Source organism: Macaca mulatta, chromosome 15 (assembly GCF_049350105.2).
Source record: "Macaca mulatta isolate MMU2019108-1 chromosome 15, T2T-MMU8v2.0, whole genome shotgun sequence".
Lineage (NCBI taxonomy): Eukaryota > Metazoa > Chordata > Mammalia > Primates > Cercopithecidae > Macaca > Macaca mulatta.
Window position 1 is genome coordinate 22,436,422 of NC_133420.1, and position 20,309 is coordinate 22,456,730.

The 20,309-nt window shown below is 42.8% G+C and overlaps 1 protein-coding gene across 41 annotated transcripts in view; it reads right to left on the reverse strand.

Moving 5' to 3' along the window:
• The window catches only part of GAPVD1 (GTPase activating protein and VPS9 domains 1), a 111,167-nt gene that overhangs the window by 39,595 nt on the left and 51,263 nt on the right, over positions 1 to 20,309 (reverse strand). For 22 of the 41 annotated variants that reach the window (XR_013405569.1, XR_013405571.1, XR_013405574.1 and 19 more), the window contains 5 exons: positions 18,544 to 18,678; positions 18,210 to 18,399; positions 13,176 to 13,336; positions 4,553 to 4,682; positions 1,949 to 2,074 (listed from right to left, as the gene is read on the reverse strand). Coding sequence is in view for 30 of the 41 variants with exons in the window: in XM_077968004.1 (XP_077824130.1) it covers positions 1,949 to 2,074; positions 4,553 to 4,682; positions 13,176 to 13,336; positions 18,210 to 18,399; positions 18,544 to 18,678 (742 nt within the window). In the remaining 11 variants the exon portion in view is untranslated. The remainder of the gene's footprint in view (positions 1 to 1,948; positions 2,075 to 4,552; positions 4,683 to 13,175; positions 13,337 to 18,209; positions 18,400 to 18,543; positions 18,679 to 20,309) is intronic. The other 19 variants (XR_013405576.1, XR_013405575.1, XR_013405577.1 and 16 more) reach the window with 1 other exon arrangement.

Here is a 20,309-nt window from a genome sequence, read left to right on the forward strand (position 1 = left end):
GTGGGTAACTGAAGCCATGGAAGGTGAAACCATGGATAAGGAGGTACTACTTTATTATTTGAGTTTTCTCTGCTGTGTGCAACAAACTTAATCCTAATTGATACACTGATAAACCAATCCAGTAAAATACAGCATTACTTTTTTCAAGTCACACACACTCCAATGATAATACTCTTTTTCTTTCTAAAACTTGACTTCTTCTCTAGAAGTAAGACTTGGGAAATGGAATTTTTAAAAAGCTAACCAGGTAATTCTCATGCATACTAAAGCCTAAGAATCACTGTCTGAAACCTAGTTGAGGGCATCACCTTTTTTTTTTTTTTTTTTTTTTTTTTTTGAGATGGAGTCTCACTCTGTCACCCAGGCTGGAGTGTTGTGGCGTGATCTCGGCTCACTACAAGCTCTGCCTCCCAGGTTCATGCCATTCTCCTGCCTCAGCCTCCCGAGTAGCTGGGACTACAGGCGCCCATCAACACGCCCAGCTAATTTTTTGTATTTTTAGTAGAGACGGGGTTTCACTGTGTTAGCCAGGATGGTCTCGATCTCCTGACCTCATGATCCGCCCGTCCTGGCCTCCCAAAGTGCTGGGATTACAGGCGTGAGCCACCGCGCCCGGCCCCATCTTTTTTTTTTTTTCAGTCAGACTCTCGCTCTGTCGCCCAGGCTGGAGAGCAGTGGTGCGAACTCAGCTCACTGCAACCCCTGCCTCCCGGGTACACGCCATTCTCGTGCCTCAGCCTTCTGAGTAGGTGGGATTACAGGTGCTCGCCACCTCGCCCGGCTAATTTTTGTATTTTTAGTAGAGATGAGGTTTCACTATGTTGGCCAGGCCAGTCTCAAATTCCTGACCTCAAGTGATCTGCCTGCCCAGCCTCCCAAAGCACTGGGATTACAGGTATGAGCCACTGTACCTGGCCAAGGGTATCATCTTAAATGAACAAATCCAAAAAACTCTTTCAACTTCATCTTCCTAAGGCACCTCACTTCCTCATCCTCACTGAACCAAAAGCCTTCAGTGGCTTCCAGCTTACCACTAAAATACTGACATCCTTCTTTCGACAACAGGGATCCACCTACTCTTTAATCCTTACCTCACTCTATTTCCCTAACTGATACCTGAATAAGTACTATGGCTTCCCACCTCTTTGACTTGCTTATACTTGTCCTTCACCTAGAATGACCTATCTCCAACTCCTGCCAAGGCAATGCCAGCCAGCCCTTAAGGCTAATATTTTTCTTCCAATAAGCTTTCCCTATACTTTCTTTCTTTTTTTTTTTTTTGAGACAGTTTCGCTCTTTTTGCCTAGGCTGGAGTGCAATGGCATCATCTTGGCTCACCGCAACCTCTGCCTCCCAGGTTCAAGTGATTCTCCTGCCTCAGTCTCCTGAGTAGCTGGGATTACAGGCATGCACCACCACTCCGGCTAATTTTGTATTTTTAGTAGAGATGGGGTTTCTCCATGTTGGTCAGGCTGGTCTTGAACTCCCAATCTCAGGTGATCCACCCACCTCGGCCTCCCAAAGTGCTGGGATTACAGGCATGAGCCACCGTGCCTGGCAGCTTTCCCTATACTTTCAACCATATGTATCTCTCACTCAGAACTGCCAAAATACATTCATGATACTTTAAATCAATTGTGTACTACTTTTTCCCTGTTCTAAGTTTCTTGAGCCTTGAGTCTTTACATTGTATTCCTAAAATATTACAGAATTAAAATATCAAATATTACTGAATTTCAAGTAATTTATATTAATTTATTAAGCCTAAACAATCCACTTACCAACTAAATATATTTTGAAGAACTGAAGGAATGAAGAAGAAATGAAAGTTTAATAGTGATTATATAATCTCTTACTGAACCAAGCCAACTTAATGAAAACACACTGCTCATCTTGCAATCAGGTAAATTCTTTGCTACTTAGGCAACTGTGTTCCAGTTCACTTTACCTTGCTCATGTTCTAACAGCTGTAGAGCTTCAACTCCATTACTGCCAGAAGGTCCTGCTCCAAGTTCTGACACAGACTCTCCTTCCAGGTCTAGGGAGGACACTGAATTGGAGCGATTTGAAGGACCTAGAGAAATATTTATAGCATGAGCAATCTTTTTAAAACAGTCATGAGCCACCACATCATTTTTCATGCCTTGATAAAAGACGAACAACTGATTAAAGCGTTTTTAATACTGCCTTTATACCTTAAAAAAACACATGCCCTTTGAGATAGATATTCTGCTTCTAGGAATTTATCCTAAGGTGCTAATAACAAATTAATCTGCTGGGCGTGATGCCTCATGCCTGTAATCTCAGCACTTTGGGAGGCGGAGGCAGGCGGATCACAAGGTCGGGAGATTGAGACCATCCTGACTAACATGGTGAAACCCAGTTTCTACTAAAAATATAAAAAATTAGCTGGGCATGGTGGCGGGCGCCTGTAGTCCCAGCTACTCAGGAGGCTGAGGCAGGAGAATGGTGTCAACCCGGGAGGTGGAGCTTGCCGTGGGCCGAAATCATGCCACCGCACTCCAGCCTGGGCGACAGAGCAAGACTGCGTCTCAAAAAACAAAACAAAACAAAAAATATAAAAATTAGCCGGCCTGGCAGCACATGCCTGTAATCTCAGCTACTCAGGAGGCTGAGGCAGGGGAATTGCTTGAACCCGGGAGGCAAAGTTTGCAGTGAGCTGAGATCGCACCATTGCACTCCAGCCTGGGCAACAAAAGTGAGACTCTATCTCAAAAAATAGTAATAACAGTTAATCTAAAGTTGCTTGTTACAGAGCTTTTTTCTTTTTTTTTTAATTGAGATGGAGTCTCGCTCTGCCGCCCAGGCTGGAGTGCAGTGGCGCGATTTCGGCTCACTGCAAGCTCCGCCATTCTCCTGCCTCAGCCTCCCGAGTAGCTGGGACTACAGGCACCTGCCACCACACCCGGCTAATTTTTTGTATTTTTAGTAGAGACAGGGTTTCACCGTGTTAGCCAGGATGGTCTCAATCTCCTGACCTTGTGATCTGCCCGCCTCGGCCTCCCAAAGTGCTGAGATTACAGGCGTGAGCCACTGAGCCCGGCCTTGTTACAGAGCTTTTTTTTTCTTTTTTCTTTTTTAGGTAGAGTCTCGCTCTATTGTCCAAGCTGGAATGCAGTGGCACCATCTTGGCTCACTGCAACCTCCGCCTCCCAGGTTCAAGCAGTTCTCCTGCCTCAGCCTCCCGACTAGCTGAGACTACAGGTACACACTGCCACGCCCCGCTAATTTTTTGTATTTTAATAGAGACGGGGTTTCACCGTGTTGCCCAGGCTGGTCTCGAACTTGTGAGCTCAGTGAATCCACCTGCCTTGGCCTCCCAAAGTGCTGGGATTACAGCCCAGCCCAGAAGTTATGATGTCCGAAAAGTGGAAGCAATCTATAGATTTAATCACAGAAGAAAGTTGAAAAAATTATGATATGCCCATGTGAGTTAAGGAAAACAGCCATAAAAACCATGTAATTTAAGAATGTTAAATTACTAGGGAAATTGTTAATGCCATATTATTAAATTATAAAAGATTACAAAACAGGATAAACCTAATTTTGTTGTGAATAATCTAAAACATCAACTGCTATTAACAAAATTATGAGATTATAGGTGATTCTATTTCTCTGTTTTCTAGAATGAATATACATATGTGACTTTTTGGAAAAGTTAGATTAAAACGTGAAGTTATTATATTTTAGGTTTCTCTTTCAAAAAAAAAAAATTGGTCCTAGTAGGTGAAATGACATGTTCTTTTTTTTCTTTTTTGAGATGGAGTCTCACTCTTTCGTCCAGGCTGAAGTGCAATGGCGCAATCTCGGCTCACTGCAAGCTCCACCTCCTGGGTTCACGCCATTCTCCTGCCTCAGCCTCCTGAGTAGCTAGGACTACAGGCGCCCGCCACCACGCCCAGCTAATTTTTTGTATTGTTAGTAGAGACGGGGTTTCACCGTGTTGGCCAGGATGGTCTCGAACTCCTGACCTTGTGATCCGCCCGTCTCAGCCTCCCAAAGTGCTGGGACTACAGGTGTGAGCCACCACGCCTGGCCTGACATAATCTCATTTCACAATCTTGGCTTTGAATTTTCTTTTTAATACCTATTTCCATTGTATCCTGCTTCAGAAAGGTACGTGTGAGTGTGAGTAAAGGAATACAGAACATTTAAGAGTATACACAACACCTTGAAATACTGGTAAGTCCATTTTTTCCCATTTAGACATGCATGATATCCTTCTAAAGGAGCTCTATAAGCTTTGGTATATATTAATACCGCAGAAACAAAACTTGCTGTTATTTCTATTTAAGTCTGAATAAAGACTTATATCTTCTCCATTTTATATGACCAAAGGCATCTTGCAATCTTAATTTTATTCAGGAAACAATCTTTACAGCCAACTGTTCAAATTCATTAGAGGAAATCTTCATTAGTCTCCTCAGTGAGAGGCACAGATGGTGTAATTATAATTTATAAGCTCCTTTAAAAAATACAAAACAAACTATTACTTGAATCACACAACTCCTTGAATGAAATAACCCTTCACCTTCAGATATTCCTTCCAGATTATCACTGCAGAGGGAAAAGCGCAAGGTTTTATCAGGTTTACCATGGAGTTTGTTTTCATCAACAGGGACATCGCCTTGTCCTCCATCCGAAAGATGCATGTTTAGAACCTAAAAAATAAAATGTTAATTTTGGTTTATCAGCGGAAAGATTACTGACAAGGAAACAAACCACAGCAAATGCATATTTAACTCCTTAATCTTAAATTATCAATTTTTAACTACAAGCCCATTCAGAAGGTCTGTCAAGCTTTTATACCTGTGGAATAAAAGTATATTAATTAAAGTAGCTGAAGCTATGCCTTTCCATTACCCTACGAGTATCACAGATTGAACAGGCAACCAGACTACCAGATGAGTAGTGGTGAGAATTATACAAATCAGAGGTCTTTGGTACTTCTAATTCTGTCATGTGTCAACTATGTAACCTTGAATAGAAAAGTTATTTAATTCTCTAAGCCTCAGTTTCTTCATCTATAAAATGGTGATAGTATGTATGCCATGTAATTGCTGAGGATTAAGTAAAAAGATGCACATAAAATAGTTGTCATGTCACACATTAAATCTGCAAAATTTAAATAAAGTAAATAAACAAGGCCAGGCACAGTGGTTCACGCCTATAATCTCAGCACTTTGGGAGGCCAAGGTGGGCAGATCACGAGGTCAGGAGATCAAGACCATGCTGGCTGACATGGTGAAACCCCATCTCTACTAAAAATACAAAAAAAATTATACGGGCATGGTGGTGACCGCCTGTAGTCCCAGCTACTCGGGAGGCTGAGGCAGAAGAATGGCATGAACCCGGGAGGTGGGGTTTGCAGTGAGCCGAGATTGCGCCACTGCCCTCCTTGAGATAGAGCAAGACTCCATCTCAAAAAATAAAAATAAAAATAAAATAAACAAAAATTTAAAACATACTAAATCTGCAAAATTTAAATAAAATTTAAAGTAAATAAACAAAAGTAAATAAATTCAACTAGAAGAAAACATGTAATCATGTTATTTTGTAGGCATCAAAATTTAATCCATCTAGTTTGAACGTCCACTTGATCACAACATACATACAGGGCCACAAAAGTCCATACCAGAAACCGAAGTATGACTTCACAGACATCTCCAGCTTAGACTGATGGCCTTTTTATAACGCTTTCTATTTGCCAGATGACTTCCAAATAACACAATTACATCTCACTACTCCCTACAAGCCTCACAACTCAGCTTTGTATGTGTATCTCCACCTTAATGAAGAATTGAGTGCTTTGTTGAAAGTCACATAGCATGTTTTAGGCACACCTGGGACTTAAACTCAGAGGTCTTGGCTCCCTCGGCTGTTGCTGAAATATGAAGAAAGAATAGTACCCTCACTTACAAAGAAAAATACTTACCACAAAAATGAAAAATATGTGAGGCAATACATGTTATTTAGCTTGATTTAGCCATTCCACAATGTATATCAAAACATGTATACCATAAATAGATTCAATTTTTGTCAGCTAAAAGATAAAATGATTTTTAAACAGAAAAAAAAAACACACTCTTGGTTGCTGTTTTGGCTCTGAGTAAATTAAAGGTTTTGAAATGGTTTTATACATTTACACATGATGCCTTTAAATATAGGGTTTTTTGGCTGGGAGTGGTGGCGGCTCATGCCTGTAACCCCAGCACTCTGGGAGGTCAAGGCCAGCAGATCACCTGAGGTCAGGAGTTCAAAACCAGCCTGGGCAACATGGCGAAATCCCATCTCTACTAAAAATACAAAAATTAGCCAGGCGTGGTGGTGTACGCCTATAATCCCAGCTACTCAGGAGGCTGAGGGAGGAGAATCACTTGAACCCGGGAGGTGGAGGTTGCAATGAGCCGAGATCGTGCCACTGCGTTCCAGCCTGGGCGACAAAGGGAGACTCCATCTCAAAAAAAAAAGTAAATACACATAAAATTTTATTTATTAAAACTTTTTTTAAAGATGGAGCTCATTCTGTCGCCCAGGCTGGAGTGCAGTGGTGCAATCATGGCTCACCACAGTCTTGAACTCCTAGGCACAAGCAATCCTCCTGCTTTGGCCTCCTGAGTAGCTGGGACTGCAGGTACACACCACCAAACCCAGCTAATTTTTTTTATTTTTACTTCTTCTTCTTCTCATTATTATTATTATTATTATATTTTTAAGACACAGTCTCACTCTGTCACCCAGGCTAGAGTGCAATGGCACGATCTTGACTCACTGCCACTTCCGCCTCCCAGGTTCAAGCGATTCTCCTGTCTCAGCCTCCCAAGTAGCTAGGATTACAGGCGTGTGCCACCACACCCGGGTAATTTTTGTATTTTTAGTAAAGATGGGGTTTCACCATATTGGCCAGGCTGGTCTCAAACTCCTGACCTCAAATGATCCACCCGCTTCGACCTCCCAGTAAATACCAGCCACTGCGCCTGGCCTATTTACTATTAAGACAGGGTCTCGCCATGTTGCCCAAGCTGGTCTCGAAGTCCTGGAGTCAAGGATCCTTCTGCCTCAGCTTCCCAAAGCACTAGGATTACAGGTGTGAGCCACCATCCCTGGCAATTTTTTTATTTTTGTAGAGACAAGGTCTTACTATGTTGCCCAGGCTGGTCTCAAACTCCTGGTTTCAAGCAATCCTTTCACCTCAGCCTCCCAAAGCACTGGGATTACAGGCATGAGCCACCATAACTGGCCAACATAAATATTTTAAATTTTTTATTTTTAAGATTAAGAATTTAGACTATTCACCATAGTGAGTAATGTGAAACTAAAACATCAGGAGAAAAATCATCTCAAGGCCTGAAGATTCATGTGAACTAACAGAAAAGGGATAATGAAGATATTTTTCCAAATCATATCCAAAGGCAAGCAATTTTGAGATGCCATACAGAAAGCCACCGTACAAAGTCAGTCACACTGGAGTATAAAATACAAAAATCAAATTTCATGCTTCTAAATCAGAGCATCTGCAAACTCTAGACTAAACTAAAACCACAGAATCTGAGTGCTAAAAAAACTTTAGCTGGGCACAGTGGCTCACACCTCTAATCCCAGCACTTTGGGAGGCTGAGGTGGGCAGATCACCTGAGGTCAGGAGTTTGAGACCAACCCGGCCAACATATAGTGAAACTCTGTCTCTACTAAAAATACAAAAATTAGCTGGGCATAGTGGTGCATGCCTGTGGTCCCTGCTACTAGGGAACCTGAGGCAGGAGAATCACTTGAACAGATGAGGTGGAGGTTGCAGTGAGAGCGGCCTCCCAAAGTGCTGGGTGTATCTTCTTAATGACCATTTATCAACATATAACGTCTTTGTCTTTTGTAATCTTGATGCTCCTCAGACTAGATAATCTCAACTGATCCATCTTCAAGTTCACTGATATATCTGCCTGTACAAATTTGCTGTTGAACCCCTCTAGTGTATTTTTCAATCCAGTTATTATACTTTTCAACTCCAGAATTTCTATATGGTTCCTTCTGTAATTTCTACCTCTTTATTGATATCTTCTATTTGGTGAGACCTTGTTCTCTTGGTTTTCTTTAGTTCTTTGTCCGTGGTTTCCACAGCTCTTTGAGTATATTTTTTAAAATTGATTTAAAGTCTTGAGTAAGCCCAATGTCTGTGCTTCATCAAGGCCATTTTCTTTCTTTCTTTCTTTTTTTGTTTTTTGAGACAGAGTTTCACTCTTGTTGCCCAGGCTGGAGTACAATGGCGCGATCTCAGCTCACCACAACCTCCGCAACCCAGGTACAAGTGATTCTCCTGCCTCAGCCTCCCGAGTACTGGGATTACAGGCATGAGCCACCAGGCCCAGCTAATTTTGTATTTTTAGTAGAGATAGGGTTTCTCCATGATGGTCAGACTGGTCTCAAACTCCCAACTTCAGGTGATCCGCTCATCTCAGCCTCCCAAAGTGCTGGGATTACAGGAGTGAGCCACCATCTGGCCATCAAAGACATTTTCTTTTTCCTTTTTTTTTTTCCAGATGGAGTTTCACTCTATTGCCCAAGCTAGAGAGCCGTGGTGCAATCTTGGCTCACTGAAACCTCCGCCTCCCAGGTTCAAGTGATTCTCCTGCCCTAGCCTCCTGAGTAGCTGATATTACAGGTGCACGCCACCACGCCTGTCTAATTTTTGTATTTTTAGTCGAGACAGGGTTTCACCATGTTGGTCAGGCTGGTCTCAAACTCCTGACCACGTGATCCGCCCAGTTTCGCCTCCTGAAGTGCTGGGATTACGGCCATGAGCCACTGTGCCCAGCCTATCAAGGACATTTTCTTTTTTTTTTGAGACGGAGTCTGGCTCTGTCGCCCAGGCTGGAGTGCAGTGGCCGGATCTCAGCTCACTGCAAGCTCCGCCCCCCCGGGTTTACGCCATTCTCCTGCCTCAGCCTCCCGAGTAGCTGGGACTACCGCCGCCTCGCCCGGCTAGTTTTTTGTATCTTTTAGTAGAGACGGGGTTTCACCGTGTTCGCCAGGATGGTCTCGATCTCCTGACCTAGTGATCCGCCCGTCTCGGCCTCCCAAAGTGCTGGGATTACAGGCTTGAGCCACCGCGCCCGGCCTTCAAGGACATTTTCTATTAACTTTTTTCCTGTGAAAGGGCCATATGTTTTGTTTCTTTATATGCTTCATAAGTTTTGCAGAAAAGCAGACATTGTAAATATTATAAAGTGAGCATTAAAAAGTCAGGAAACAACAGATGCTGGAGAGAATGTGGAGAACACTTTTACACTGTTGGTGGGAGTGTAAATTAGTTCAACTATTGTGGAAGACAGTGCGGCAATTCCTCAAGGAACTAGAACCAGAAATACCATTTGACCCAGCAATCCCATTACTGGATATATACCCAAAGGATTATAAATCATTCTCCTATAAAGACACATGCAGGCCGGGCGCGGTAGCTCAAGCCTGTAATCCCAGCACTTTGGGAGGCCGAGACGGGTGGATCACGAGGTCAGGAGATCGAGACCATCCTGGCTAACACGGTGAAACCCTGTCTCTACTAAAAAATACAAAAAACTAGCCGGGCGAGGTGGCGGGCGCCTGTAGTCCCAGCTACTCGGGAGGCTGAGGCAGGAGAATGGCGTGAACCCGGGAGGTGGAGCTTGCAGTGAGCCGAGATTGCGCCACTGCACTCCAGCCTGGGTGATAGAGCGAGACTCCGTCTCAAAACAAAAACAAAAACAAAAAAAGACACATGCACACACACGTTTACTGCAGCACTATTCACAATAGCAAAGACTTGGAACCAACCCAAATGCCCATCAATGATAGACTGGATAATGAAAATGTGGCACATATACACCATGGAATACTATGCAGCCATAAAAAAGGATTGGTTCATGTCCTTTGCAGGGACATTGATGAAGCTGGAAACCATCATTCTCAGCAAACTAATGCAGGAACAGAAAACCAAACACTGTACGTTCTCCCTCATAAGTGGGAGTTGAACAATGAGAACACATGGACACAGGGAGGGGAACATCATATACTGGAGCCTGTAGCGGGGGTGGAGGGTTAGGGAAGGCATATCATTAGGAGAATACCTAATGTAGACGACGGGTTGATGGGTGTAGCAAACCACCATGGCACGTGTATACCTATGTAACAAACCTGCATGTTCTGCACATGTATCCCAGAACTTAAAGTATAATTAAAAAATAAAAATAAAAAAAAATAAATGTTATAAAGTGACAGTTCTGGAAATCAGATTACACCCCTTGGTTGTTGCTGCTTGTTGTAGTGACTGTTTATTTAATGACCTCTCTAAATTTTCTGTCATGTGTGGCCTCTGAAGTATCTGTTCTGTTAACTTAGTGGTGAGCACATGATCTGGCAGATTTAACACCTGGAATAAAACAAATAAAACAAAACAAAACATTTCCAAGTCTTTGAAATTTGGCTCTGTGTTGGGGCACTTCAACACTTAGCCAGGCAGTTTGCAACTGTACCTTAGCCTTCACTTCCTGCTTGGGTTCAGCCTGAAGGTTAGCCAGCAGTGAGAGCCTGGGTCTTCTAAGGTCTTTCCTGAGCACATGACCAGCCCTGGGCATGTGTACAACCTTCTAGATTCCCCAGAACGTGTGGGAGCTTTTCAAACCCTTCGTGCCCCCTAGTGTCTCCTTCCCAAGCTTCTTCCTTCATAAGCATTTGGATCTGTATGTGGCTTGCCCTGATTGCTATCTGTTAATGCAAGCAGAAGCAACTAATATATCTGCTTTTCAATACTTTTGACAAATGCCACCTGTGTAGCTGCCTCAGCACTGGGAAAGATCAGAGGCAGGCAAAACAAAGCCAAGCCCTAGAGATGATCTTTCAGGATCTACCAGACAGATCAAAATACACAACCCTGAGTTCAGAATAAGGTCCACATTCCTCCCTCAAGTACCAGCACAATGCACAGTAATATAAGCTGTCTTCAAAGCAGCCACTGGGCTGGGGGCTGAAGATGGTAACAGGGTAGGATCACAGAGCTCTCTTAACAAAATTCAGCAGTTTTTTCCTTCACTAAGCATTCCTTTGTTGTTAAAAGTTTTTTTATTAGATTCCAGGGTTCCAAATAAGTTGATTCTGACAGTTTTTGACAGCTTATGTGTGTGTATGGAGGGACGGAGTTTTGGAGATTGTTGGTCTTCCCTACGGGGAATGTCATAGTCCCAAACATACTTTACCAACCACCATCACTTTATCAATCACTAAAACTGGCCCCTTCTTCCTAGACCATTTTCTTGAATAACAAGCAATCATTGTTGAATATAAGAAGCTGCTACTGGCAGGGCGTGGTGGCTCACGCCTGTAATTCCAGCACTTTGGGAGGCCAAGACGGGCGGATCACAAGGTCAGGAGATCGAGACTATCCTGGCTAACACAGTGAAACCCCGTCTCTACTAACAATACAAAAAATTAGCCAGGCGGCCGGGCGCGGCGGCTCAAGCCTGTAATCCCAGCACTTTGGGAGGCCGAGACGGGCGGATCACGAGGCCAGGAGATCGAGACCATCCTGGCTAACACAGTGAAACCCCGTCTCTACTAAAAAAATACAAAAAAAGGCCGGGCGCGGTGGCTCACGCCTGTAATCCCAGCACTTTGGGAGGCCGAGACGGGCGGATCACGAGGTCAGGAGATCGAGACCATCCTGGCTAACACGGTGAAACCCCGTCTCTACTAAAAAGAAGTACAAAAAACTAGCCGGGCGAGGTGGCGGGCGCCTGTAGTCCCAGCTACTCGGGAGGCTGAGGCGGGAGAATGGCGTAAACCCGGGAGGCGGAGCTTGCAGTGAGCGGAGATCCGGCCACTGCACTCCAGCCTGGGCGACAGAGCGAGACTCCGTCTCAAAAAAAAAAAAATAAATACAAAAAACTAGCCGGGCGAGGTGGCGGGCGCCTGTAGTCCCAGCTACTCAGGAGGCTGAGGCAGGAGAATGACGTAAACCCGGGAGGCAGAGCTTGCAGTGAGCCAAGATCGTGCCACTGCACTCCAGCCTGGATGACAGAGTGAGACTCCGTCTCAAAAAAAAAAAAAGAAGCTGCTACTTTAGGGAGTCAAGATTTCTTCTTTTCTTTTTGCTTCTTTTTTCTGTTTTTTTTTGTTTTTTGTTTTTTTTATTTTTGAGACAGAGTTTCACTCTTGTTGCCCAGGCTGGAGTGCAATGGGGCAATCTCGGCTCACTGAAACCTCCACCTCCCGGGTTCAAGCGATTCTCCTGTCTCAGCCTCCCAAGTAACTGTGATTACAGGCATGCACCACCACGCCCAGCTAATTTTTATTTTTAGTAAAGATGGGGTTTTCCGCTACTGCCTGGAAGAGTGAACCCGGGAGGCGGAGCTTGCAATGAATCGAGATCAGGCCACTGCACTCCAGCCTGGGCGACACAGAGAGACTCCGTCTCAAAAAAAAAAAAAAAAGAAAAAAAAATTCACTTCTCAGATCTGAATGTCTGTGCTCCCCCAAAATCTGTATGTTGAAATTCTAACCCCCAAGGTGATGGTATTTGGAGATGGGGCCTTTAGGCAGGTGATTAGGTCATGAAGGCAGGGCCCTCACAAATGGAATAAGTGCCCTTATAAAATAGGCCCAACCAGCCAGGTGCGGTGGCTCACACCTGTAATCTCAGCACTTTGGAAGGCAAAGGCAGGTGGATCACCTCAGTTCGGGAGTTTGAGACCTGCCTGACCAACATGTAGAAACCCCACTTCTACTAAAAATATAAAATTAGCTGGGCATGGTGGCACATGCCTGTAATCCCAGCTACTCAGGAGGCTGAGGCAGGAGAATCGCTTGAACCTGGGATGCGGAGGTTGCAGTGAGCCGAGATCGTGCTATTGCACTCTAGCCTGGGCAACAAGAGCAACACTCCATCTCAAAAAATAAAATAAAATAAGCCCAAAGACACAGCAAGAATACATTATCTATGAACCAGTAAACAGATCCTCATGAGACACTGAATCTGCCTTGACTATAAGACTTCCTGGCCTCTACAAATATGAGAAATAAATTTCTGTTGTTTATAAGCCACCCAACCTCTGGTGTTTTGCTACAGCAGCCTGTATGGACTAAGACATGAATACTGATTTACAGAAGCAACTGACCAAGTACCTTCATACCTCATTTTCTGACATCATCCCTGGAGTAAGCTGGGGACCTGTCCCTAAGGAAATGACCAACACCTCTTCTGGTTGCACCTCCTGGATGGTTTCTTGAGATGATCCTTCATGGTCCATATGTAGGTCCATTAGCATATTGGTGCGGCTTCTGCTCCGAGTTGCTAATAAAAAATTTCAAATACAATAATTTAGAGAAATAGACAAATGAAGAAAATGGTATGCTAAAAACGAAAATATATTTTCTATTAGTGCAGAACATTTGCACATGCACAAGAGTGGTAAAAATATAAATAAGAAAAAACAAAACAAAACAAAAAACTAAATCCTCCCAGTTACTCTACTAATAAAGATTCTCCTTCAAAACTGATAATCAAGAACAGTGATCCAAGTCCATGTTACAGTAAGTGCCATACATATGATCACATCTGCAGAACAGCAAACATGCCCCAATCAATTTAAGACTTGGAGTGACAAAAAAAGCATTACCTCATTTCTTATCTTTTTAAGATGCCTTAACTAATTTTCCTATAAAACGATATAACTGCTACAGGTCTCCCATACTGGTAACTGAACTTACAAGCATCAGAAAATTTCATATGAGGGATTACACCTGTAATCCTAGCACTTTGGGAGGCTGAGGCGGGTGGATTGCCTGAGTTCAGGAGTTTGAGACCGGCCAGGGCAACACGGTAAAACTCCGTCTCTACTAAAATACAAAAAATTAGCCAGGCACGGTGACGTGCACCTGTAATCCCAGCTACTCGGGGGGCTGAGACAGGAGAATCGGTTGAACCAGGCAGGCGGACATTGCAGTGAGCCAAGTCTGCACCACTGCACTCCGGCCTGGGCGTCAGAGCGAGACTCCATCTCAAAAAAAAAAAAAAAAAGAAAAAGAAAAGAAAAGAAAAAAGAAAATTTCATATGAAAATCTAATAGCCACATAAATAAGATACTTTAGTTAGGCAACTGTTAACAAAACCAGAATCAGTGTTTGTTTTTTTGAGACAGAGTTTCACTCTTGTTGCCCAAGCTAGAGTGCAGTGGTGCAATCTCGGCTCACTGCAATCACCACCTGCTGGGTTCAAGCAATTCTCCTGCCTCAGCCTCCTGAGTAGCTGGGATTACAGGCAGCCACCACTACACTCAGTGAATTTTGTACTTTTGGTAGAAGATGGGGTTTTGCCATGTTGGTCAGGCTGGTCTCAAACTCCTGATCTCAGGTGATCCACCACCTCGGCTTCCCCAAGTGCTGGGATTATAGGCATGAGCCACCGTGTCCAGCCCAGAATCAGTTTTTAAATGTACTTTTCCCCCCTGAAATGTATTAATGTCTTTTCAAAGATACAAGAGAGAAAATTTCTTTATGTTTGGATAAAAGGTCCTTTCTGCTTTGGAAACAGTATAAATTAATAAAGGCTTCAATTATTTTTGTTTCTTTCCCCTGCATATAAGCAAACAAAAAATACATTTTTCTAAAATAACTGCTGGGTATGAGCACGCCTGTAATCCTAGCACTCTGGGAGGCTGAGGCAGGTGGGTCACCTGAGGTCAGGAGTTCGAGACCAGCCTGGCCAACATGGTGAAACCCCATCTCTACTAAAAATACAAAAAGTTAGCTGAGCATGGTGGCGGGCACCTGTAAGTAGTCCCAACTACTTGGGAGGCTGAGGCAGGAGAATCACTTGAACTCGGGAGGTGGAGGTTGCAGTGAGCCTAGATCACATCGTTGCACTCTGGCCTGCACAATAAGAGTGAAACTCCATCTCAAAAAAAAAAAAAAAAAAAAGAAGGCTGGGCGCAGTGGCTCATGTCTATAATCTCAATACTTTGGGAGGCTGAGGCAGGTAGATCACCTGAGGCCGGGAGTTCAAGTCCAGCCTGACCAACATGGAGAAACCCCATCTCTACTAAAAATACAAAATTAGCTTGGGCGTGGTGGCACACGCCTGTGATCCCATCTACTCAGGAGGCTGAGGCAGGAGAATGGCTTGAACCTGGGAGGCAGAGGTTGTGGTAAGCCGAGATTGTGCTACTATACTCCAGCCTGGGCAACAAGAGCTAGACTCTGTCTCAAAAAAAAAAAAAAAAAAAAAAAAAAATCAAGAAAAAAATAAAAGTTTCTATTTTCTTTCAGAGGGCAATAAAATTCAGTACAACCAGAATACTAAATAGAAATTATGTTTTGGTACAAAATAATGAAAAATAGAGACATAAAGCAAAAACAACTATAGCAGCAGCAAAAGTCACTTCACATTGTATGAAAGCTGACCTACTTGAAGACAGAAGCAGAAATATAAATAATCATCTTTCTTTACAATGCTGATTAATGTTCATTAATCACAGAGCACACATCAATTTCCAAGTCTAAAACAGGCCTACTCACACCTTTATTTGCTTACCCTATCTTCTATTGAATTGCAAATTGAAATTCAAGTTCATAAACAGATCTATGAATCGTAACAAACTCTGCAACTATAATTTATAAAAATGCAAGCAATCAAATTTTATGTAGCAATTTACATAAAGTAAAAGCAACATGCACATGGAGCATACTTTTATAAACTATTTCTTAAATAAAATTATAAAAGAAGATAAGAACAGCCTATTACCCACCAAACGGGGTTACTAGTGTAATATGAGCGGTAATATTGGTAGCTGAGGAATCCCAGGCAGTGATGGCTGCTAACTGTTGTCCTGGGTTGCGAAAGCATTAAATAGAAAGAAAATCAACCCTCTGAACAATGGACAAATTTTTTAAGATACGAAATAAATGCAATAGCCAGATAACAAGACTATACAAAATAATACTGGGCATACATTTGAAATTCACTTTCCATCAGACTCATATTTAATGACACTTTTAGAAAATGGGAAATGAAAAACCTAATGTATAGCAGTGAACAATGGGGAAAAAAAATCTCTGATTTACTAAAAATCATTTACTTCATCATGTGAACAGAGTGCAAACAGCCCATAAAAAAACCATTAAATGCCCGGGCATGGTGGCTCACACCTGTAATCCCAGCACTTTGGGAGGCCGAGGCGGGTGGATCACCTGAGGTTAGGAGTTCAAGACGAGCCTGGCCAACATGGCAAAACCCCATCTCTACTAAAAATATAAAAATTAGCCAGGTATGGTGGCGGGCATCTATAATCCCAGCCACTAGGGAGGCTGAGGCAGAAGAATTGCTTGAACCCAGGAGGTAGAGGTTGCAGTGAGCCGAGATTGTGCCACTGCACTCCAGCCTGGGCAACAAGAATGAGACTCCATTTAAAAAAAAAAAAAAAAGGCCGGGCGCGGTGGCTCAAGCCTGTAATCCCAGCACTTTGGGAGGCCGAGACGGGCGGATCACGAGGTCAGGAGATCGAGACCATCCTGGCTAACACGGTGAAACCCCGTCTCTACTAAAAAATACAAAAAAACTAGCCGGGCGAGGTGGCGGGCACCTGTAGTCCCAGCTACTCGGGAGGCTGAGGCAGGAGAATGGCGTGAACCCGGGAGGCGGAGCTTGCAGTGAGCCAAGATCACGCCACTGCACTCCAGCCTGGGCGGCAGAGCGAGACTCTGTCTCAAAAAAAAAAAAAAAAAAAAAAAAAAAAAAAAAAAAAAACCATTAAGTGCAAAATCCCTTTTTCTATTTTTTATTTTGAAAACTGACATATTGGGGTGATACAATAAGACAAAGACTTGAAGAGTATGATGCCACACTCCTGTTGATACAATTCCACGTGATGTTAAATATAAGGTAGATTAATTTTAAGAAACTGGCAGTTCTTAATGAATTAGCTCACAGAAATTTAAAAGCAAAGTCCCTCTCTTCAAAATGCATAAATTAAAAAGAACTATGTTCACTAAGTGTTGCTGAGTTCCTCATTATAATTAGGCAGGCACTAAAATAATCCTGTTCCCCTGGCTTAAACACTTTTTCCCCATCTTGTTTACTTTGCCTAACTTCCATTCATCACAAAGCGCAAACAGGCTTTACCTGCTCCAAGATCTTCTCCTGATACCATCACCATTTTGGCTAAGTTAGGTGTCCCCATAACCCTCATACTTATCTCCCCAGAATGCACAGTACGCTGAAGGGTACTAGTCTCTTCTTGTTTTCCCTAACTAAACTATCAATAGCCAACTTGACAGTAAGGGCAGGTCCTAATGGTCTTTGTATCCAGTGTCTATCACAATGTCTCATGTGCAAGACACATCCACTCTCACAGGACTTTTGTGGGGATTAAATGAAACAACATTTATAAAGTACCTACCCAGAGTATGGAACACGGTACATGCTCAATTAATTTTTTTGTAGACAGATAGATAACAAATATTAACCAAGCAAATAAGTCTTAATCAAACAGAATTCTTAAATAAGCAAACTTGAAAAAATAAAATGAAACTTTTGCTTTATTTTATAACATTAAGATATCTTAGCTCAGTTGATAAAACAGTGATTATTAATGAAAATAATAATAGAAAAATACTATTATTTTCCACTTTATTGATGGAAACTTCTAAAATAATATTGTTTATTACATTATTTAGAACTTTGTAGAAATGAGGGGGCTACCTAATTTTTTTTTTTTTTGAGATAGGGTCTCACTCTGTCACCGAGGCTGAAGTGCAATGGCATGATCATGGTTCACTGCAGCCTCAACCCCCCAGGCTCAAGCAATCTCCCCATCTCAGCCTCCCAAGTAGCTGGGACCACAAGGCACGTGCCACCCTCTTTAAAACTACTGAGGGCTACATAGTTTTAAAAATGACTACTTATAACATTTCCAAAATGTTTTCAAGAAAAGACAATAAAATTTGAACAAAGTATACTGTGGACAGAAAAGTAGGTAGACAAAGCTAAAGCCTACTGATAAACCTTAACTAATCTGATACAATTTCTAAAAATTGAAATACCATCAGTAAACATGAAGAGAAAGACTTTCCCAAGTACTTAAACATATATTCCAAAACACTGAGCAATAACAAAGGCTAACGAAATATTAAACTTAAGAGAAAGCTCCGATATGAGAAATTCTCTTTACCTATAGGTAATCGATTCTTTTTATTTGCTGGAGTGGTTGCCGGAGACAGCTGAGGCGTATTGTAGGGAGTCATTTCTAAACTGCTGCTTTTTCCTGGCTTGGCTGGGGGTAGGTTTGCCAATAAATTGTCAAGAGCCATTCTATCTTCTCTCAGTTGATCTCCAGACATCACACTCTTCATAAAATTCACCTGGCAAAAGCAAAGAACATTAGCTAGTGAAATCACTTTTTCAAATATAATATGTATTTCCCACACAATGTACTCATGTATGTCTCTGCTCACGCTTAGCTAAAAGACTTTTGAGAAAATTCTATTAAACAATGAAGCCATTACCAGAGTAATAAGCTGACTATAGGTTATATAAACCACAGTTCTGCTCAATCCTTCCAGAAGATTAACGGAAGACAATGGAGGGGTCTCCACTGCACGGCCCCCAATCACAACATCAAGGAACGCGGCAACACAGCTCTGTTAAAACAGGGAAACAACAGTGAAACATTTCCCTTTAAAATACTGGAAAGAAATTTCTGATTAAAGTGGACAAGCATGAAAACATTTTAACATCTTAAAAATCACATTTTTTTAAGATGTTAAATAATTTTTTTTTTTTTTGGAGATGAAGTTTCACTCTTTTGCCCAGGCTGGAGTGAAATAGCGCCATCTTGGCTCACTGCAACCTCTGCGCACCTCCTCCCCCACTGTAATTTTCCTGCCTCAGCTTCCAGAGTAGCTGGGATTATAGGCGCCATGACCATGCCCGGCTAACTTTTGTATTTTTAGTAGAGATGGGGTTTTGCCATGTTGCACGGGCTGGTCTGGAACTCCTGACCTCAGGTGATCCACCCGCCTCAGCCTCCCAAAATGCTAGAAATACAAGTGTGAGCCACCCCGCCTGGCCTAATTTTTGTATTTTTTTGTAGAGATGGGGTTTCACCATGTTGCCCAGACTGGTCTCAAACTTGTGAGCTCAAGCGATCCACCCACCTCAGCTTCCCAAAGTGTGCCCAGCACTAGGACTACAAGCATGAGCCACTGCACCCAACCTAAAACATTAAATTCTTTTTATAATGATATAGTCTAAAATCTTGGGGCTGGGTGTGGTGGTGTATGCCTGCAATCCCAGCACTTTGGGCAGCCAAGGTGGGTGGGCTGCTTGAGCTCAGAAGTTCGAAACCACTTGGGCAACAGGGCAAAACCTTGTCTCTACAAAAAATACCAAAATTAGCCAGGTGTGGTGGCGCGCACCTGTAGTCCCAGCTACTTGGGAAGCTGAGGTGGGAGGATTGCTTGCGCCAGGGAGGTCAAGACTGCAGTGAGCTGAGATGGCGTCACTGGGTGACAAAGTGAGACCCTGTCTCAAAAAAAAAGAAAATAACAATAAGATGTTGGAGACAAACATAACACAACACAGAACAGTATATACATTGTGCTACTATTTCTGAAAGGGGAAGGAGTGGTTGGAAGTATATAGTGTACGTAGGAATTTGCTTGTAAACATATTGACCTCTAGAAGGATACACAACCTGATAACATCAAGAATCTTTCGGGGGCCAGGCATGGTGGCTCACACCTATAATTCCAGCTACTAGGAGGCTGAGGCAGGAGAATTGCTTGAACCTGGGAGGCAGAGTTAACAGTGAGCCGAGATCACGCCATTGCACTCTGGTCTGGGTGACAACAGCAAACCTCTGTGACAAGAGGGAAACTCAGTCTCAAAAAAAATCTTTTGTTGGGGGCGGGGAATGAAGACTAGAGATGAGAGGGGGAAGGGAAATTTTACTCAAATATCCTTGAATTTTCATAGGTTGAATGTATAGCTTAATCAAAGTAAGACTGATTAAAACTTTATTTAACTAAATTAATTGAACAATGTCATGGATGTTAACTTATAAACTACACTTAAAATTAAACAATTATCGACCAGGCATGGTGGCTGACATCTATAATCCTAGCACGCCGGAATGCTGAGGCAGGAAGATCGCTTGAGGCCAGGAGTCAAGACCAGTCTGGGCAACATAGCAACACCTCATCTCTATAACAATAAAAACAGACAGGCATGGTAGCATGCCCCTATAGCCCAGGTACTTGGGAGGCTGAGG